The sequence below is a fragment of the Dermochelys coriacea genome, chromosome 9 (assembly GCF_009764565.3).
Source record: "Dermochelys coriacea isolate rDerCor1 chromosome 9, rDerCor1.pri.v4, whole genome shotgun sequence".
Taxonomy (NCBI): domain Eukaryota; kingdom Metazoa; phylum Chordata; order Testudines; family Dermochelyidae; genus Dermochelys; species Dermochelys coriacea.
In genome coordinates this window covers 34,902,202-34,924,277 of record NC_050076.1, presented here as the reverse complement: position 1 = coordinate 34,924,277, position 22,076 = coordinate 34,902,202, and the positions used below count along the sequence as shown (strand labels likewise).

At 41.1% G+C, this 22,076-nt stretch overlaps 1 protein-coding gene across 9 annotated transcripts in view; it reads right to left on the bottom strand.

Moving 5' to 3' along the window:
- Positions 1 to 22,076, bottom strand: part of LOC119861595 (SPHK1 interactor, AKAP domain containing) — a 104,683-nt gene that overhangs the window by 48,054 nt on the left and 34,553 nt on the right. For all 9 annotated transcript variants that reach the window (XM_038416896.1, XM_043492405.1, XM_043492401.1 and 6 more), the window contains one exon: positions 12,604 to 12,714. In XM_038416896.1, coding sequence (XP_038272824.1) covers positions 12,604 to 12,714 — 111 coding nt within the window. The remainder of the gene's footprint in view (positions 1 to 12,603; positions 12,715 to 22,076) is intronic.

The following is a 22,076-nucleotide window of genomic DNA, read 5'->3' as shown; positions in this document are numbered from 1 at the left end:
GATTTTCCGGACATTGATTCTCATCACTCCCATTAATCTCATTAAGAGTTATGACTATCTATTGATGACAGTAGCATTGTAGGGCCCAACTCCACTAAGCACCCCTGCTCACCCCACACATGGCAGAACTTGTTCCTTAATAGTTAATGATTAAAGGAGATGTGAAACTGAGTGTAGCAAGTGAAGTATTTGGAATAGCATGTTATTTACACAGAATAAAAATGACTTTCTTTTGGAAGGTATTTGAACTAATTATCCATACAAATTTAAATGTAGTGCTGCTTGTGTTTAAATTCCATACTTACCAACATGCCTTTGGCAGAGAAACCAGCTGTAAAATGTAGAAATGAGAACTTGGGTGGAAGGTCTTTGATTTTTCTAAAGAAGTGGATGCAGGATGAGAAGTGAAAATATGAAGAAGAATGCTTTTGCCTTATCCATTGGAAGAAGTCACGGGGGAGAGAAGAGAGATGTGTGTCAATAGCCTGGAGGTCAGGGTGTTCACTGGGGATGTGAGACCCAGGTTCATATTCCTACGCTGCCTAATTCAGATCATGGACTTGCTCACATGAGCACCCTAAGCACCGTGCAATTGACTATCCTTTCTCTCCTGGATTTTCACCAATTTTGCAACGGCCTTAGTTTAATTTCAATGTGGAACAAAAAAATGATTCTGAAATCTCAATTTTTCACATAGTGGAATTCTTGCTTTTTGGCCAGCCCTATGTCTAATACATACTTGTGGTGGGTACATCTCTGGCCTTACTTAGCTCTCACTTGTACTAATATAAATCGTGAGCATCTCCTCTGTAGTCAATGGAGTTCACTAGTTTGTATGAAGGCTCCACTATCAACAGCAGAATTCAGCACTGGCCTTAAAATCCAAGCAATATCAGCAAAGATGCAGAGCCCTGTGGGGACACAGCAACTTCTAGGCTAGCATGATCCTTCCCTTTCTCCTCAGCTATTCACGGGACTGGAGAAAGTGACAATTGCCCTCTTCTGGGAGTGAGAGTGGAAGGAAATTAGACACTTGCTTTTCCTCTCCTCTACCTCAATCTTTGTTAGCTTGGGGCCATGTAAATAATCTGTTAGCCCTGTCAGGTTCTCAAATACCCAGGGTCTCATTCTGTTCAGTGTGCATGTATAACTCATTAATGTCAATGGACCTATCTTATTTCTCTGCCTCACTCATCTGATACACAGTCAGGTTCATCTTGAGATGGGCAATTACTACTTGAATAATATCCTTCTGGTTTGGGGCAGGAGTGGAAAGGGGGTTTGGTTTTTTTTTTTTTTTTTTTTTTGGCTGATGTAAAAACAGTACTTAGTGCTGTGTATCTTCAGGGTGAAACACAAACATGAGCTAACTAATCCTCAGTCGCCTGTGAGATAGGTATTATCTCTTTTGTACAAATGGGGAAACAGAGGTTAAGCAGTGGGATTAGAACTAATGATTTCCTGGCATCCTGTGCTGCGCTTACATTCTTGTGACAGAGGGCTGTTGTAAGGACAATAGATACAGGGAGCAAAAGAACAGTAAAGAGCATTCTCTTTTCTTCATTTTGTATTTATCTTTTCACTTCACTTAAAATGTAGCCACTATAGAAAAATAAACATCCCCACAGAGAAGAGAATAGTTCCCTTCTTCAGTCACTTATATGGAGTTTCATCGGAGTGCTGTATGGTACAAACCATTTACCCTTATAGTTCAGTAACTCACTGAGACATGATTCTCTATTGTTAACAACCCCTTTCAAATTAATGCAAAATGTCTGAGTAAGGTTTTCAGTTCAGTGGCTTTTTAAAAATTCTCTGCTCTCCCCCGATTTCCTATAACATGTACAGCTTTTGCAAAAAGAAAATGAGTACTTGTGGCACCTTAGAGACCAACAAATTTATTTGAGCATAAGCTTTCGTGAGTTACAGCTCAAGTGAGCTGTAGCTCACGAAAGCTTATGCTCAAATTTGTTGGTCTCTAAGGTGCCACAAGTACTCATTTTCTTTTTGCGAATACAGACTAACACGGCTGCTATTCTGAAACATGTACAGCTTTTTCACACCTCAGTAGCTTAGATGCTCAATAGTTCAGATCTCCAAAATGAACCACCACTTCTAACAACCCTGTGCAGGTTGTCAGTAGGGACTGAACCTGAAAGCACAAACCTCTACCACTTGAATTCAAAGAGTATCTCATCAGTTAGGAGCAGCTGTTGATGGCCATCCTCTGCACCAGCTACAAGGGAGCTGGGCGTAGGTGGCCAGTATGTTACATAGTTACCACTTTTGTGTTTATGTGTTGACTGAATGGGCCACATAGCCCATGACAATCCACCCACCTGGTAACTGTAAACTCTCAGCCAATCAGAGGCAAGAGGGTTGTCGGTATAAATATTTGCTTTCTGCGATCAATCAGTAGGAATGTGGAATAACCTCTCTCCCTGAAGGGAGATGGGGGAGGGTCTGCATACAGTGTTCAGGAAGCTCATTTACATGAGATCCCCCACCCCATGTAGCTCCACAAGTGTTGCCAATGGAGCAGATGAAGGTTTCAGCTGCTCCCCTTGACTGTAGCTGACTGTCCCCAGGAACAGTCAGCCCAGAGTACAGATCACTTCCATGACCTCCTGGGTCTTCTGATTCTTTTCCGTTCATGTGAACTGGGCCCAGGATATGGCCTTCAATAGCTGTTCTCTTCCCCTCAAACTTAAATCCCTTCAAAACATGTGTTTATGATACTAAGAGGCCTTAGTGCACTTTGGCAAGAGCTGATAAAAATACACCTGAAATTTGGTCCTAATTATATTTGAGAAGATCCATAACTCGGATATCTTGGTGGGTTTATACCAACCATGGGTTGATATGTTAAAGACTGCCCTTATTTTAATGGCATGGCTGCATCTGTGAATCAGCCAGAGTCCTCTCTCCATATTTCACAGCTTCAGCGATAGCTGTGACTGTTTTCTTCTCATTAAGGGTTATTCCTTTTGGTTTGATGTAATTAATTGTCACTTATGATTTATACTTAAAGAAAATATGCCAGTAAATATTTATTTATATGTGTGCCATCTGCTCCCTTTTGCTGTCCTGTATATAAAATATGTTAATAATTAGTTTAACACATTTCTATTCACCTCACGCTGTAATTTGTTATAGTGAGCCCTGTGGTTATGACAGCAGGAAATTATCATAGACCTGAGCAAGAGGTTTGTTTTGGAAGTAACATCAGGGTTCCCATTTCTTAAGGAACTAGATCTTGGTGCTTTATGGAAGTGACATCTTAAGATCATGAGGGGACATTGGCTGCACTACTACACAAACTCCCAGCTGTATGGAGCAGTATTTATAGCATTGCCAGAGATGGACCCAATTCTTCCACTGATAGGTATGCAAGAACTACTATTATTTTTACTGTGGGGTAAGTTAGGTGGGTGGATCACAGGGGATAAGAGAAGATAGCAGCTCCAGGTTGAAGACCAGAGAGTAATCAAACCACATGTTAAAACCCAAAGTTTAGTGTCGGTCTCTTTCCCCACAAAAAAAGATTACCAAAAGAATTCTGGGCTCTGTATAAAAATGAGTGTAGCGCTGGTTAGAAAGTGCTGACAAACCGTTTTAGCAAGTGTACAAAGCCAATATAAAGACAGCAGTTAAATACGATGGTAGTTCCTTCTGAAAGCAAATGCATGCAAGATAAGTACATAAAGGAAGAAGATCTTGATTCACAGACTTTAAAGTCAGAAGAACTATCATGATCATCTAGTCTGACCTCCTGCACATTGCAGGCCACAGAATCTCACTTTGTACCCACTCCTGTATTAGACCCATAACCTCTGACTGAGTTACTGAAGTCCTCAAATCATGATGTGAAGACTTCAAGTTACAGAGAATCTGCCATTTACACTAGTGTATATCTGCAAGCGACCCGTGCCCCATGCTGCAGAGGAAGGGGAAGACCCCCAGGGTCTCTGCCAATCTGACCAGGGGGAAAAGTCATTCCTGACCACAAATATGGTGATCAGTTAGACTCTAAGCATGTGGGCAAGGGCAAGGCCCACCAGCCAGACACCTGGGAAAGAATTCTCTTTAGAAACTCAGAGCCCTCCCCATTTAGTGTCCCATCACCAGCAACTGGAGATATTTGCTGCTAGCAGTCACAGATTGCCTACATGCCATTGTAGGCAGTTTCGTCATACCATCCCCTTCATAAACTTATCAAGCTCAGCCTTGAAGCCAGTTATGTTTTTTGCCCCCACTGCTTCCCTTGGAAGGCTGTTCCAGAACGTCACTCCTCTAATGTTTAGAAACCTTCATCTAATTTCAAGCCTAAACTTGTTGATGGCCAGTACATAGCCATTTGTTCTTGTGTCCACAGTGCTGTTTAACTTAAATAACTCCTTTTCCTCCCTGGTGTTTATCTTTCTACTATTTATAGAGAGCAATCATCTCTCCCCTCAACCTTTTTTTGGTTAAGCTAAACAAGCCAAGCTCTTTTGAGTCTTCGTTCATAAAGTAGGTTTCCCATTCCTCAAATTTTCCTAGTAGCCCTTCTCTGCAAGTGTTCAAGTTTGAATTAATCTTTCTTAAACATGGGAGACCAGAATTGCACACAGTATTTCAGATGAGATCTTTACCAGTGCTTTGTATAATGGTATTAACACTTCCCTTTGTGCTGCAGATGATTTTCCATATATTTTCAGCACAAAGTATGACTGGACCATGCATAAAAAACACCAGAGATTTCAGTGAATCACTTAATTCTCAGAGCAAGTGATTCACTGGAATCTCTGGTGTTTCTTTACACACCCTTAAATTATATACACACATGATGATGTAGTGTGTATATATAAACATTTTTTTCAGCATAACAATCAGAGGGGTATATTTCTTCTGTTCCTAATGGCAAAAACTTGGATGAATTGAAAATTCACTCCCAAAAGAGTACTGCTAAACCATTTAAACTACACTGCCTACACCATCATGTAGTCTGTGTATTCAGTATATGTTGCAGAAAAATTGTTTCAGGAATGGTTACATTTTTAAACATTGTACTGAAACTGTTCCCACAACCCGCTATCTATAAAGCCAGGTATCTGAGTGATCTGTCTGATTGTATAGGTCTCAGAGGGAGCCATAAATACACTTAAAATTACCTTAAAAAGATCAGAGGAATTGGGGAGGAGGAATGATGGGCTGGAATGGGTTTGGTGGTCCTATCTTCCCACACCCATCATGGAGAGGTGAAGCCTCACCTTGCACCCCTTTAAGAGTGGCATGCTCCCTGCACAGTCCAGGAGGCCCTTTGCTTCCCTACTGAGGCAGTGTGACAATGTCGTCCTCCAAGACAGGATTGTGGTTTTATGCCACAACGGAGCCCTCGGCTGTTGATTCCTATTCCTTGTCAAGATATAATTAAGGTGTTTTCAAACTGAACAGTAAGATAGGGCTTAGGACTAAAAATACCCCTGGTAATTATGGCTTAGGTCTGGAAAACAAAGGCTGGATTTCAATTTGTGAAAGATATAATGCTGTTCTGTAAGATGCTCAAATAACCATGGGACTGAAAGGTAAAATAAATATACTCTTCTAATTCCCAGTCTAGATGCCAAATTGTAGGAATAAAGTTGTACAAGTGCATAACATTTAGGGCTGCCTAAACAGAGCTTCTACAAATATATAAAGTGGATTTTTCCCATTTTATCATGATCAAACTGTTAATTTTCATTTAAAAATACCACAACAAAATGGCCTCTTTAGCTATGAACAATATAGATTACACTTATGGATTTTTCTGAATGTTGCTGCTCAAAAGCATCCACAATATCTTTTACCATTCACATGTGTCTATGTACACACCTGAACTTATATACGCACATGATGATGTAGTGTATATATAAACATTTTTTCAGCATCACTATCGGAGGGGTGTATTACTTCGTTCGTAATGGCAAAAACTTGGATGAATTGAAAATGCACTCCTAAAAGAGTACTGCTAAACAGTTTAAACTGCCTACACCATCATGTAGTCTGTGAATTCAGTATATGTTGCAGAAAAACTGTTTCAGGAATGGTTACATTTTTAAAAATTGTACTGAAATTGTTCCCACAACCCGCTACCTATAAAGCCAGGTATCTTAATGTCCTGTCTGACTGTATAGATCTCTGAGGGAGCCATAAATTATACTTAAACTGACCTTAAAAAGAGCTTTTCTATACATTGTCATGATTTTAAAGTTAGAAATGAGTACTGGGGGGGGGGTGGTATAGGGAAGTTGGGAAATGCTTCCAACCCCCTTTCCCAATGGTATACAGCTTCTGTTTCTAGTCTTGCAGGGCCAGAAAATACCTGACCTTAAATATACAGTGTTTTATGTCTAGAAAAGCAGTCCCTGGTCCAGGGCTTAATTTTACCTATGCTGGAATCCTCTCACCCCCCCATTGGAAAAACACATTGGCCTATGTTTGGAAAAAGAAGGGGAATAGTTCTCAGGCAAGACAATTTAATGAATGAATAAATGGTACCTGTAGAAAGCCTCATTACTTCAAGTGGGAAAATCATGTGTGATTTATGCAGCTTATGATAAATGAGCACTGATTAATCCTTTGCACAATAGCATCATATATCTTGTTTTATACCTCCACCTCCCTCTTTTTTAAAAAAATATATTTAGAAATAATGTGGAGAGTTCTTAAAAATACTGTTGAGAGTCTTGTGTGTCCCTTTGGTAGTAAAGCCCTTAGATTCAAGAATCTAACTGTACAGGCTTTGAAGGTAGGAGAAAAATCACAAGTAATGGTTTAGAAACCTCCAAAAAGTTTCCTAAAATGTCTTTCCTCTGCATAATGTTATGATATTAAAGAGCTCTTCTATGTTTCAGGAACTTCCAGGGATAGAGGCAGCTTGCTTCCTTCTTAAAGATATAACAAACCAATCACAGGTTCAGCACTGAAAATTATCCATCCTAGCTCTGCAGTCAGTGTAATTTAAGTGGTGGAGGGAGAGAAGGAAACCCTTCAGGTTTTTGTTTCTAAACAGGGTTTGTTTGGAAACTGTTCCAATGTTGGTAATATTAGATGTAGTCCTGCAGAGGAAGCTGGTAGAGTGGTCAAAGTTTTTTTGACAAATGCCCTTTATCAGATGGCTGTCACCACCCCACAGAGGGAAAGAGGTGTGTCGTTAAACAGAGCTCATTAATCTTTTCAAGTCAGCAACATTATAGACATTCTCATTGAAGTTCAGTATATTTTTATAGTATTGTGAGCTGCTCATTCACAAGATGCACCCAATGAATCCATATATTTTATTGTAGGATGGCTTTTTGATTAGTTCATTCCTTGTCAAAAAAAGGCTTTCTGTAATTAGCTATACTTTCTAATTTACACTGCTAAAATTCAACATTATGGCAAAGCTACATATTTATTTCTAATCCATTTGGAAACCACTACAAAACAAATCACTATTGATCAAGCTCGGTTTAATTTAGTGTCAGTGCTATTGTTCAAATTTTCCTTAAAGATGAAAGATTTTATATCGGGTGGGCAAACTTCCCGCCCAATGGGAGCTGCAGGCAAGGTCAGCACACAGATCCCTCTACCCCATGAGCCACAGGGACGTGATGCCGGCTGCTTCCTGGAGCAGGGCAGGGTCAGGGCAGGCAGGGACTCTGCCTTAGTCCCACTGCACCATGCGGCTGTCAATCCATAGTTCGCCCTCCCCTGTTTTATATGAACTGCCACTACATCCTATTCTACAGGACCACAACAATGGACTTTCGCATGAAGTTATGTGAGGTAATTTATGTCCATTGGTGGTCTACCCGTCAGCTGAAGGAAAAGTCACCATTTAACCAGAGAATGGACAGCAGTGATACACTTCTAGCTGTGATTCCTGTACACACCAGCTATTGTAGATGATCATAGCGAACAGATCCTCCAATGACTATCTACACACCTTGCTTGCTCACAGCTGGTTTGACCCCATTCATACAAGGTTCAAGTTGGCAAGCCTGGATTTAGACAGGCAGCCTGCAGAATGTTGCAGGTTCCATTTATTTTGCAATTGCACAAGCCTCCTACACAAATTTTCAAAGTAAATGATGGCTTGATGGAAACAAGCTTAAATGAGGATACCTGGTACAGGGTACGTTAGGAATCAGCAGACCTCTTAGCGATTACAACACTAGTCCACACAAGAGTTCACAATCTCCCATATATAGTAAGGAAGAAAAACCTTTAGGTGAAAGTCTTTTTTTTTTAAACACATTTTAAAAAAATAATGGGGTCCCACATATATCAGAAATACCAACTCTGTTTAATCATTCTCATTGTCTCTGTGAGCAGGAAACTCTGTCACAGTTTAGTTAAAAAGATTAATATTAATGTACTTGCCAGCATATGTAGGGCAGCTACACATCTATTTTTATTTATACTAACTGTGCTAATCCATAATGGGATGTAATGACAGCAACCAGTATTCATGGAAGACAATTTTGAGATGAGCTGTGGGTATTAACAACCCAACACCATAGACCACATACACCTAAAATGAAAACTCATTCATTCAAAGGAAAGTTGAATACTCAATAGGTAAAAATATTACCATCTGCCGTTGGTAAAAGCAAACAATAACAAGAGTGTATTAAATACAAAAAAACATAGTGGTTTTACAGGCACAAGTTGCATTCAGTGGGACATTGGAAGCTCCCACTAGGGCAAAGGCAGTGTGCTTAAAGCAGACACAGTACCGCTCAGAGCACTGGGAAGAGCAGCTTCTCCTCCCCTCTTTGCAAGAGGGTAGTACGTACTCTCTCCTAAGTAGGATCTACTCCACTGGTTAATGGAGGAGGGCATCCTCATGTCTCTGTCCCACTCCCCAAGTCCTCCACTATTTTTGGAATGTCTACCATGCCCGTGGCACAAAATGAGATTCTTTGCACTCCTTTGGCATGTGCACTGGGATCATGCTCATTCCTTGCACCCAAGTGCTGTTTTGTTGTGTTCCCTTATCACACTGGTGAACCTCTGTAGGACCAAACACAATCTTGCCGAGGTTACTCCGTGGGGAGCGTACCTTAAACAAATACAATTACCAGTAATTTAAATTCTCTGCCCCACTTCAAAGTTTGGAAAATGGGTTGCCTAAAGTTTAGGTACCCATACTTGGGCACCTAAATTAGTTGCTTAACTTTAGGCAACAACATTTGGAACTCTGACCTATGCTTTTTGAGGAGTATGCCAATCAGGTATATAATCAAAACTTCAATTCTGCTTATATCAGCATCATACCTAAAACATTTTCAGTAGCAAGATTTAATGCCACCTTCTAAAACTTAAGCTGACCTAAGATTCAGGGCCATCACAGAAATAAGCTTTTGCTTTCTAGCATTAACTATTGCATTTGAAAGAGCTTCTAAAATTAGGTATATACAATTTATCCCGCATGAGTATAAAGTTGTTTCCATGTCTAATAATTAGAAGAATAGTGAGGATTATTTAAAGGGTATTTTTTTTTTGTTTTTTTTTTTTGTTTTTGGAACAATCAAGCCACAACTCAATGGAATTACTTTTCCCCCCTTCTCCATTTTTCTTGTACAATGAATATCAGCAAGGCACCAAGATTCTACTGTGCAGGCTGCAAAAGCTTCTTCTGTGCAGAGATGGGAGGGAAGGGGACAAGGGTCATGCCTCTATTCTATAGGGGACCTGTCGTGCAGGGTGGGCAAGAGTATGCCATAAGAAGAACAGGGCAGGGCTGAAGGATCCTAATAGCCTCCTCCCAAGAAAGGAGGAGTTGGGGCCTTTCAGAGTTTTGCAGCATCAAGGCTGCAGTAGCAACTTTGGTCAGTTGCATGTTTACACAAGAGTTTGGTGGGGTGTGTCCCCCAGAACAGCAGACTTGCAATGAATTTCTATTACTCAGAGGGGAAAGCTACACAGCAAAAACAAAAGAAAACAAAAAACGCAGGAGACAGTCTCAGAGCCTGGGTCAACTGACTTGGGCATGTGCAGTGAAGGGAAGGCTCTCAGAACCCAGGCTCCAGCCCAAGCAGGAAAGTCTACACTGCTATTTTTAGCCCTCTAGGGGTGATCCCAAGTCAACTTCCCCACACTGAGACTTGCTGCTGCAGGGCTTTTTTTGCAGTGAGGACTTACCCTAAAATGGTATATTTCTTAGGAGCCAGTTCTGAGAGATGCTGAAAGCCCAACTCCCTTTGACTGAAATGGGAGTTGAGGGAACTCAGTACCTTGCAGGATCAGACTCTTAGCGTGGAATGGTCTTCAGTGCAAGTTGTGGGCATTCAGCGCCTGACAGGATTGGGTCTGGGACTGAGAATCATGAATTACTGATCTGTAACTCTGGTTCTGACACAGGACCTCTGAACAAATGTCCCTTAACCTCTCTGCTTCTGCTTTCTCATTTGTAAACTGGGGACAGGAATGCCTACTTCCCTACAGGTGACGGATCAGGCTTAAATAAAATATGATTTTCACTTGCAGATCGAAAGTGCTTTTTTAGGGCACAGCATTATGATGGCATGTGTGTGTCAAGCAACCATATGGTGTATATTTTCCTACATCATATCTCTTAATCTGACTAGGAAAAAGAAAATCTGGCAGTGAAAAGATATAGTATCTATTCCTCTCACTCAGACCTAGCAAAAATAAATATTGGACAACTCTTCTTCCATGGAAATAGTTGAAAAGAAGAAAAATGTCAAAACTAGAAATGTGAAGAACCAAGCATTTAACAGCTTTATTTAAGTAGCAGGAGTGTTCAACAACATTTACTGCTTTGGGACCATAAGTGATATTTTTAGAACACTTCTTGTAATACCAAGTGCCCATGATAAATCAAGAACTCTTTGCATTAAAGGTGAATGCACTGAATGTATCTGACAAAAAAGAGGATGGTTTTGATCTTCCTGCACTTATAGATGATAAATAACATAAGAGGTAAGCGTGTTTAGTGCTCCTTTCAGGCAATGGCACTCTGGCTGCAATCCTAAAATCTAATATGCCTCCAAACACTGTGAGACAAGGCGGGTGAGGTAATATCTTTTATTGAACCAACTTCTGTTGGTGAGAGAGACAAGCTTTCGAGCCACACAGCTCTCCAGTCTTTTTCGAAATCTGTGTCTCAAAAGCTTGTCTCTCCCACCTTTCCTCTTTAATACCTGGGACCGACACAGCTACAATTACACCCCAAATCCTATGACATTCTTGCTTGAGGAAGGGTGTGAAGGACAGGGAATATGGCTGTCTGAATCTGGGAGTTTTGGGAGTCATTAACATTACTTATTAACATCTCCATCTCATTTCTTCTCCAGCTGCATCCAAAGCAGATTCAAAGAGACCAATTCATTGGTACCTTGCACCTAATGCTTTCTGATTTGGTAGTGTTAGGCTGATTTTGCACTGGTATGAATGATAGCTTAAGTTTCAGGGCAACAGTGAACTGGGCCTTGAGTTCTCTGACCTGATCACTATCTTAAATTGCCTTTTGCCAAGCCTAAAAGCACATAGCCCATGGACTCCATCTTAGGCTCTCTTTTTTTCAGGGATTCTCCTCTGCAAGATGCACCCTACAAGTAAGTATAGAGAGCACCCAAAAGGCTGCAGCTAACACTGAGCATAAGAGTGCTAGCTAGAGTGCTGGCATGCCCACACACTCCTCAGATGAATGATCAGGTGCACTGCAGGGGATGGCCAGGCCCTGCTTCCCCCTCTGCACTTGCTGCTGGCGAGAAGTGTCCCTGCAATTTTAAAGTATAATAAGTGCAGCTCCTCAGTATGCTGCGTTTGCTCTGTCAGCAAAAAAGCCTCTAGTCACCACCACTGAGGCATTATGCTTCAGCTCACCCCCTGCCCCCGCACCTTTTGTCTGCATCTGACTTTACAAGCTAGAATGAGATCTTTGCACCCGAGTGTGAATTCCAGTACATTCTCATTACCATCCCTGAACTGGCCTTTGGTTTTTCAGAGGACCAGTAGCCCCATTGTTCTGTTGCAAAACCTTGTTGGCTCATTGGAACTAGCTGACAATGATCAAATTGCATTTTCAGTATGGATAAACAACCCTCCTGGGTACCATTTGATATCAAAAGTAACTATTGCAATTACATAAAAGTATCCACATTTGAGTACATGTTGATAGCATGAAAAGCCAAAAACAACTCTGGTTAACTCGCACACTTTTAATCAAAAGTCACTTGTGACTTGTTAACTGCATCAGCACCTAAAATATTGAGATGGAAATTTCATTTAAAACATGGAAGAATTCTCTGTATGCTTATTTTTTATCCTCGTCTTTCTGCTGAGGACTATAATGATCCTAAGTCTGTAGGCAAACTTCCAAAGTAATCTTTTCAGTGTCTATTGTATACAAATCTATGCCTGTATTCTTGCTTTGCCTGTTTAACTGTCTTAATCCAGATTGAAATTTAGGATTTCCAGTTTTAGGTTAAGTAACTGATTACATATTACATAGTAACTGCTACCATGCAGTGATATTTTTTTTAAATGGCTGATTAATTTGTGTCTTCATTGAGACAACTCCCTTCCCTCACTTCTTCCCACATGGGTGTAACACTTCTGTGTACTTACTGAAGCACATTTGTTTTCTGATTTGTCTTCCACAAAGCCAATTCTGCATGGTGTCCTCTGATTCTGTAGCCAGTAGTCAGTTGACTCTAGTAGACTGTTGCTGCAGAGAACCTGTTAAAATAGATTAATTTACTTAGTTCTAATTTGCTTGAAATAATGGCCTGGTTTTTCACCCTTTTAAATAAATGGGAGTCTTACTAATGAGTTTCATTTGGGACAATATTGAGACTTTTGTTCCTTTTGGAAAAATATACACTTAATCAAAATGAGATTACAGAAATTTACACCTCCCTCAAAGTCCTATCATGTTCACTTCAGAAGTGAAAGGCCTTGAAGATATTTGAAGATATTTTTTTGACTATCAAACACCCACATTTTTATTGGAATACAGATGTGGGGGCTTTAAACTGGTGGGCATGAATAGCAAAAAATGAATTTTGAAAAAAAGGCCTTTACAGGGAAGTAACATACCATTTTAATTCTACTGGCAGTCTCAGGGCTGCCAGTGTATCATGCATATCATTTTCATATCTGAGTGCTCACTGGAGAAGTTGGAAGTAGTTAAGGATCATTTTAGTCGGTACTGAACTCACTCCTGCATTTGTTGAAGTCGGTGAGGGTTTTGCCATTGACTCCAATAAGACTAACGTGGTGTCTCCACCGCAGTGAGTCAACCGCTGCCACTCCACTGTGGACTCTCCCAGCGCCTCTCGTGGTGCTAGAGTACAGGAGTCAATGGGAGAGGGCTCGGGTCCAAAACTAAATGCAATAAATGGGTCCCCGCCAGCCACTCCGGCGGGTAGTAAAGACATACTCAAAGAATTCCCCCAATGAGTTCAACACTGCAACCCTTACTCAGACCAATGGTCCCCATTAGGAGTTTTGGCAAAGTAAAGACCAAGTGACTGTGCCTTCTCTGCCTATCTTTGCCCCGTACTAAAGACCACTTACAATGTTTGGCTTTCAGAGTAGCAGCCGTGTTAGTCTGTATTCGCAAAAAGAAAAGGAGTACTTGTGGCACCTTAGAGACTAACAAATTTATTAGAGCATAAGCTTTCGTGAGCTACCTTGCTTGTCACCATGAAAGGTTTTCCTCCTTTCCCCCCCCCTGCTGCTGGTGATGGCTTATCTTAAGTGATCACTCTCCTTACAGTGTGTATGATAAACTCATTGTTTCATGTTCTCTGTGTGTGTGTGTGTGTGTGTGTGTGTGTGTGTATATAAATCTCTCCTCTGTTTTTTCCACCAAATGCATCCGATGAAGTGAGCTGTAGCTCACGAAAGCTTATGCTCTAATAAATTTGTTAGTCTCTAAGGTGCCACAAGTACTCCTTTCCTTTTTGCGAATGTTTGACTTTGACTCTTTCTAGTCCACAATCTTACAAGGCGGGTGGTGCAGCCTCTAGAATTAATTTAATCCCTTATGTTGCTATTCCTTGACAAATATGGAACACAATGTCCAACAGAGCCAAATAATCTTTTTGATAAAGAAATCTCTGCTAATTATAAATTTATTACTAAAACAGATTTGCAAGCTATTACACTTAGCATAACAAAAAAGGGTATTTTCTTTCTGAATGTGGCATGACAATTTATTGAAATGTCTCAGATTTGTAAGACTGAAATTGTTTTGAAACTGACAGGTTTCAGAGTAGCATCTGATGAAGTGAGCTGTAGCTCACGAAAGCTTATGCTCAAATAAATTTGTTAGTCTCTAAGGTGACACAAGTACTCCTTTTCTTTTTCTTTTGAAACTGTGACTCACATTACACATGCTGATTGTGCCAAAGAATTGTACCAGTATGAGTTTAGCAGTATGTTCTCATTTGCTTCACACTTTTGTGTAGGCCAAAATAGCTATATTTGAAAATAGGTGGACTGATACTGCAGTAAGCTTATTGCCCAGCTGCAGAAAGTATCCTAACATAAACAGGGGGGAGTGGCTGAAAATGTGCAGGATCTCCAGTCACCCTTCCATGGAAAGGGAACAGAACAAACCACACGATACATGCTCCATCTTGGGAGAAACAACGGTCCTGCAGCATGGGTCGTAGCCTGGGATGCAGGAGAACTGAGTCCTATTTCTCACTCTGCCATAGCAAGTCTGTTATCTTGGACAAGTCAATTAGTCGTCCTGTGCCTCAGTTCCCAATCTGTAAAATGTGGATAATAGCACTTTCCTACCTCCCATTCAGATATTTCAGTAATAGCAGACACAGAACTTCCTTGGGAAGACTGATCTCATGCTAGAGATACTACATTCCTTATGCATGAGAACTTATGAGAACTTCCTGGCAACATAATAAAACTCTGTTTAGCAGGAAGGACTGGGATAACTGTTGTGAGCACTTGTTTTACATGGATACTCTGGATTTTATAGGTGAAATATAGGAGAAAATAGACACAAAATTCATTAGCAAGAACACAAAGATATCACATGGACTGGAGAATTATCTCATGACAATTTTTCATATGTTCGTCATCTATGCACAGACTATACCATAAGCTGCCTAGCTCCATTTCTCCCACAGCACACGAGGATGGTGGTGGCTTCTATCTGGGTAAACACTTATTACTATTTAAAATAGGCTAGGATTTCTGAGTATTAATCAATTAGAATTAATCAATTCTTTTGCCCATGCTTTAAATGTGGCCAGCCTGGCAAATAATAATGAGAAAGCAGGAGACTTTTCAATTACCTTTAAAAATGGGGCTGAATTGTTATTCTAGGCTACCACCATATTTCTGTTGTTCTCAGTCCTGGAGGTGCAGCACACAATACACAACCCAGGTAGATACCTTTGCACCTCTGGATTTGGGGCTGGTGCCTGCACTACTAGTGCTGCTCCACAAGATGGTGCTGTCAATCATCCTGGTGATATGACCTATAGGAACTCTCCTTTCATCCCTAGCTACACTCCTACAATGGTGCTTGTGAGGAGCCTGAGTACAGCTGTCTACAGCAGTTTTGTACAGTGCTTGCACCCAGTTCGCTCCAGCTGGCCGAGGTCCTTCCTCATCCTTTATATGCTGCTGCAGCAGAATACAGGGGCATAGTGTGGGAAGAAGCCCTCACATAGAAAATGCCTATATTAGAGCATGCATGCAATTTCCTGCTCCATCAACCTGGTATGCTTCCTCCTCTGCAGATTTTTCCATGGAAAAGGATGATTTGGCCATAATACTTTAACAAGGATTGGACAATTGCAGGAAAAAGAATAGCAAGAACAGTGACACTAGCTATAAATCACCTTGTGTAGTTAATCATCTTCACCCTGTAGGGATATCAGAAAGCATATCTGTGAAATGGATTTATGTTTCATTCTGATTTCTTACAATTCTTGCATAACATGAACTATGCACTAACTTCTCCTCACTCTTGTTTATGAAATAATAAAGTGCCATGTTTTAAAACCATACATTTACTACCATGTTTCAAGTAATCAAAATGCAAGTATCTTACTTTATCACTGTGCTGGGATAAAATTATAAAACAGTGCTTGACTTTCAATCTTATTGTGTATGAACCTTGTGAATTCTGCTCTAATAATACACTTTCAGTGGGAAACAAGAGCTATCTCTGAGCTCTAATAGCTTCTGTCATTATTGTGTAGCCTTTTATATTGATGCCTCACTAAAGACAAAAAGAAGGTCGTAGGCAGGTCCTGTACTACCAGATATGGTAGTATGCTGTATATTTGTTTACAAAAAGTCACCCTGGAGAGAGTCAAAAGCAAGATTCGTCTCTGTGATGCACTGTGCTTATCTGTATTGCAAATACATCAATAATTCAATTACAAAAATGACTTGGTAACAAGCAATTCCAAATGATACTCAACTGACAACATTCACTAAGTGGCAACTAGAGGGTTGTCTCCATGTAGGCTGGGAGGTTTTCAGGACTGTGCTTTGCTTAAGTAAAATGTCCCCTCCATATGTTTTGAATGGTCCCTGGAATGCTTTCCATGTGTCTGCAACAGCCTCACTGAAGTATTCTTGGGTAGTATGACACCACACTACCAGAACTCCTACCTGTGGCCAATATCATGCACTTGTTAGCAAGCAGGCAGCCTGTTGCACCCACATGGAGCCCCAGTGACTTCAGGGGGGCTCTGCATGGGGGCAGCACGGAGGACACATGCTCTTAATTGATATTGGCCTATAGTAGCTGCTGTCCACTGAGGAGGCTCCATTGACTTGTTCGACTCAGGGGCAGATAGAGGGGAGGGATAAATACAGAACTGCCTCTGATAACTAGACTCTGAGAGCCAAATTCAGTTCTTTATGTAAGTCCGGGTAACCCTGCTGAGAGACTGAGTGGTTGTTATTATTCACCTCCATTTTACTGAAGAGAGTATTAGTCTTCCTTGTGCTCAGTGCTGTATACTATGGCTATGATGTGGTCACAATCTCAAGCATGTTACATTTTAAATTAGATGATACAATTAAAACCTTCTGAGCCTGATTCTCCATTGCTTTTCTTGCACTCCGGATAGTCACTTGCATACACATAGCACATGCTTAACAGGTGTAAAATGCTCCCCTTCTGAATTTGGTAACAGTCTGTCTCCTTCACACAGCTGTAAATGATTACATTAAATGTAAGGCACTGGGGTTGGGGGTACGTGCAGGCTTTATGGACTGCTCCTTCAAGGTGCAAGTGCTGATTTTACATCTGAAGACTGGACACTATATTTAGCAATCCATTCAAGTTCTTCAGGAAAAAATATATTTACATAAAAGGTTCCTGGCTACCAAAACACAGGGATATTAACTTCACCCTTTCTATTTGATATTGGTTTATGAAAACAACAGCTAACACTTCCTCATGTTTTTAGTAAAGAGAAGAGCGTAAACTAAGAGCTACCTCTATGGAAAAGAGGCCAAATAGTTGGGAGTCTTTGGTCTGTCCAGGAAAGGGGAATAAAGAAGTAAGTGTGTCCAACCTTCACAACAAATTCTGGCCTTCAAAATACCTATACCTAATATAAGGAACCTTAAATCCATAGAGAAACTTTCCTTGTGCCCTCTAAGGCCACTTTTTCTGGGATAGAGTTACAGAAAGCAGATATCCTTCCCTAATATCAAAAAGTGATTGGTCTGCTTTTCCAAAATACAGATTTCTTCAGAAAAGCAAAGAAAATAAATTGGATAAAAGAATAATGGCCACAAGCAGCAGAATATGGGTGAGATTAGGAAAATACAAGGGGGAGGTCGGGAAGAAAATTGATTGGCATGACAAGACAATAGATAAGAGAGTAAAAAAAGTTTAACTACATTTATGGGCAATTACTAATGGTCCAGTAATTAACTAGGAACACAGGAACTGCCATAATGGATCAGATCTAAGGTTCATTTAGTCCACTACCCTGTCTCTGACAGTGGCCAACACCAGATGATTCAGAGGAAGATGTGAAATAATTTTCTCCCACATTAGGTCTCATCCTGATTTTTAAGAGAGATTGGCTTAAAGCCTCAAGCACAAGGCGTAATGTCCTTCCAAAATGTGATATAATTAATTATGACAACTTTGGATAGTCTTTATCCATATAAATGTCCAATCCTTTTTCTGAATCTTATATTCTTGGCCTCAACAATTCCTCTGGCAATAAGCACCACAGTTCAATTACAAGATATAACTAGAAACAGAATGAGGATGGTGGGACTAAGCGATGCAAAGAACAGGAATATGTTAATCTGCCTAGAGCCCAGAACTGCTATTCAATGGCAGAAGTGAGAATTCACTACATCAAAATATTTACTGAGAAAAGCAAACTGTTTCAGAGCCCAGATCATCTTTCTAGGGGACAACCCATTAGGAGTGGCTAAGGGGAAAACTGTGCAAGGATCCCTTCATAGAACCAAGCTGCCACTGGCTAGTTCCCAATGAAGCTGCAGAGGGAAGTTAGAAGACTACTTATTATTACCCTATAGGGACTGGGGCCGTAACCTTTACTACCATAAGCCAGCAATCATAATACTGAGCTAGGCAGCCGGCTAATATAGCTCCTACCTATATTAGCTCCCACCTAAATCCCCACACAGAAACCATAGTGCCATGAAGGTCATAGTGCCTTCCGCAAGGCCTCTTGTTTACAGACATCTGTGGGAGGGGCATTCATGTCGGGCCAGATAGAGTGGAATGGTACCTTTGAAGTACTGGTCCTTCTCTCTACCACGCAGAAAGGGGGAATATCTAGTTTGTGGAGGGGGCCTTCCACGTGCTAATCTCTAGAAGACTATCCAGACCCTGGAATACGGATCTATGCCAAATACCTTCAAACAAGTGTGTTTAGTGATCACAAATACACCAATGTGACCAAAGACTTTGTATGGAGAATGGCAAAGCCTTGAATTTTAAAACAATCCCTTCCTTGGGGAATGCTGCCTATTCTTGTTTACCAGTTCATTGACTCTGTACTCGATAAATGCCATACCTTCTGCCTCAGTGAAAATAGAGTCCTGCTACCATAATTAACTCAGACTAGATGCATAAACTAAAACATCATGCACGCCATAGAAGCACATCTCCTCTTGCCTTTGCAGTGTTAGTCATTTTTTGATACATTTGTGCTGAAATCTTGAAATAAAGAGCTCTTATTGCTGTTGAAAGAATGTTTCTTCCCCCTGGAACCTCTTTATTTTAAAATGGTCACCACTCTAGATCTCAGACTATTGCCAATACAAAGTAATCCAAAGGAATGCTATGCTCCTGCTCAAAGCTAGATGTAGCTGGGAAAAGGACACCATCTTTATCTATAAATTATTCAGTAAAATCCAAGGCAAAGTCAATCATATTCACCTTTGCAGAGTCATCAGAAATTACAGCAATTAATGAGTATGTGTACACTGCAATTAAACATTCGTGGCTGGCCCATGTCAGCTCGAGCTCCAGATGAGCCCAACTGTCTATACTGCAAATTTACAGCCCCACAGCCTGAGCCCTACAAGCCCAAGTCAGCTGACACAGGCCAGCCACAAGTGTTTAATTGCAGTATACACATTCCTGACTTTCTATTCCTATTTTCTAAGTCTTTCTTCAACATACAAAAAAATTAAAAATAATATATCTTATGTAATAGCTTGTAGAATTCTTCCACTTCCACAACTTCTTGTCTACAGGAACTAAAGCTCTAACTCCTGTCAGAGATATTCTCCTGTGCATCTGAAATTGCCTCTTTGAGCTTAAACATCCCTGCAAGAGGTAAATTGACATACTTTCTTTTTGAATTTCCTTTAAAATCATGGCTAATGCTATTTCAGATTTGATCACTTAGGATCTTTCTTCCCCATAACTTAGCCCCTCTTTCAGAACCTAGGGGACAGTGTGTGAAACTCAGAATTAGAAGGCCTGACCCTGCCCTGCCCCAGACTTGCTAAGTGATCTTGGTCAAGTTATTTCAATTTTCCATAATACAGTAGCACCATCTGTATATACCTAAGCAATATATGGATGAAAAGCACTTGATAAGAGCTATTCTTATTCTTTAACAACAGCCAGTGCATCCCTGACTTGCGTTCTAACAAGGTTCTAATTAGGGCTTCAGAATATACTCCTCCTCTTCCTCCACTTGCCCGCCCCCAATTCCCCAAGGGTGGCTTCCCACCTTTATTGACAAAATAGTTGTGGATTGTGGCAACATTTATGAATTTAGTAACCCAAAAAAGTGAGCTGGGGACCTAAAGCTCCACTCATACCCAACCCTCTGCTAGTGAATCAGCACATGATTCTTCCATCCCCTTTTAGGGAACCCTGTTTTAAGTGAAAGCACATGTTGATCATAGGTAATGCTCCTGAATGAATGCTTGAAAAGGTCACATGTGTTAGGCCTGAGGGCATGGACAGGATGGCTCAGGATGAGTGGATAGTTCAGGTGTCTAATGAACTTGTCTATTCCAGGAGTCTATTCAGGTATATTCAACTTGTTTGTTTTTATAATTCTTTTCATGACTGAATTTGGGGATGAGGCTGTGTAAGGGTGTCCCTCCACACAAGGCAGAGCAGGTAATTAGGTTATTAACATGATAGGCTGCACCTGTGGGAGAGCCAAATGAAGCCCAGCTGGGCAGGGGCAGGCTGAGTTTGTATAAAGCCAGCAAGCTGAGCCCAGAAGAGGGCTATAAGGACAGTAATCTGTAGTTGCTTTTTGGGGGGAAGTGACTTGTAATTGGTTACAGAGCCTGGTAAGAAATCAAAGAAAAGAATAGTCTACAGTTACTCCTTAGGAGGAAAGTGTTTTGGCTTGTAAACCCAGAGAGATGTAGGAAGGAGTTTGAGGAAATAGCTGGAACCTAGAATAGTGGCGTAAGCCCTTAGACCTGGCCTGGGAGTAGAAGACTGGAACAGCATAAAAACAGTTGACCCAGTGGATTTTGGTGCCCCAGAAGGAGAAAACTATAGTGACCTGGCTAGAGGGAACTTCATGACTCCTGGAGAGTGAGGAGGGAGGTATCTGACCTGAATGAAGAGTCCCTAGAAATAGCCACAAGGAGGCACCTGATGGTGAGTGAACTCTATGACCAAGTAGAAAGCAGACACCATCACATGGAAGGCTGGTTTGGAAGCAAGCTCAGGACTCTATCTCCTCAGGCTGGCTATGAGCAAATTGCATCAATGGGATGATCTCACTTAGACAGATTCTCCTCTCTGATATGCATAGCTCCCACTAGAGTTGTATGCATGTATCTGAGGGCAGAATTTAGCCCAGGCTTTGGAAGTGCAGAGAAGGGTACAACATGCAGGTGCTTTTGCCCACTTCTCGAACTAGTCTCAAAGATTAACTCTCCTTCCTGTTGTAGAAGGAGGCCTGAGATCACCGCTGTTAATGAGGCAGTTTGGATTGCATGAGGGAGAGAGGCTGACCAGAATAAAGTTTTGGGTGAAATACTGATAAACTGCTCGAGGTTGCTTCTCACTTGCTGCGGATCATGATGCTAGCTGGCCTCCCTTACAAATGACATTTTTAGCATATGTGCTTCTCATCTAAGACAAAAGAAAGAAGGAAAGAATCGGATGATTTGCTGTTCCCTTTGGTTTCAATGGTTTGCTCTTGTTTTGTTGTATAATGCTTAATGCAATGCCTCCAATTCACAGATACAGCCAAACTGTTTGGTACTGCACCTGGGGAAGGGGACAAAGGTGGCTTTAAGCTACCTTTTTGCTTCCTGGATTCCTGAGTCATCTGATGACTAGTTCAGCCCCCAGTGCAGTTGAGAGCAGCCTCATGGCTGTTCTAAGCTATTCTTGACATTAGTGGTCTCACAGGCCTGTTCTGGCAGCTGAGTACAGCTAAGGTAGAGCAGCATTCTGGCCACACTCTCAACATAGCTACTATGGCTTGGATCCAGCCAGCATACAGACCATTTGTTGTCACCCTGAAGCAGTACAAAGGTCTGTCTATTTTAGGTGTAATCCATGCCTGCTTGCTGTAGCACTCTGTTCCCCTTTAATGGCAGCTAGGACAGCTAGAGAT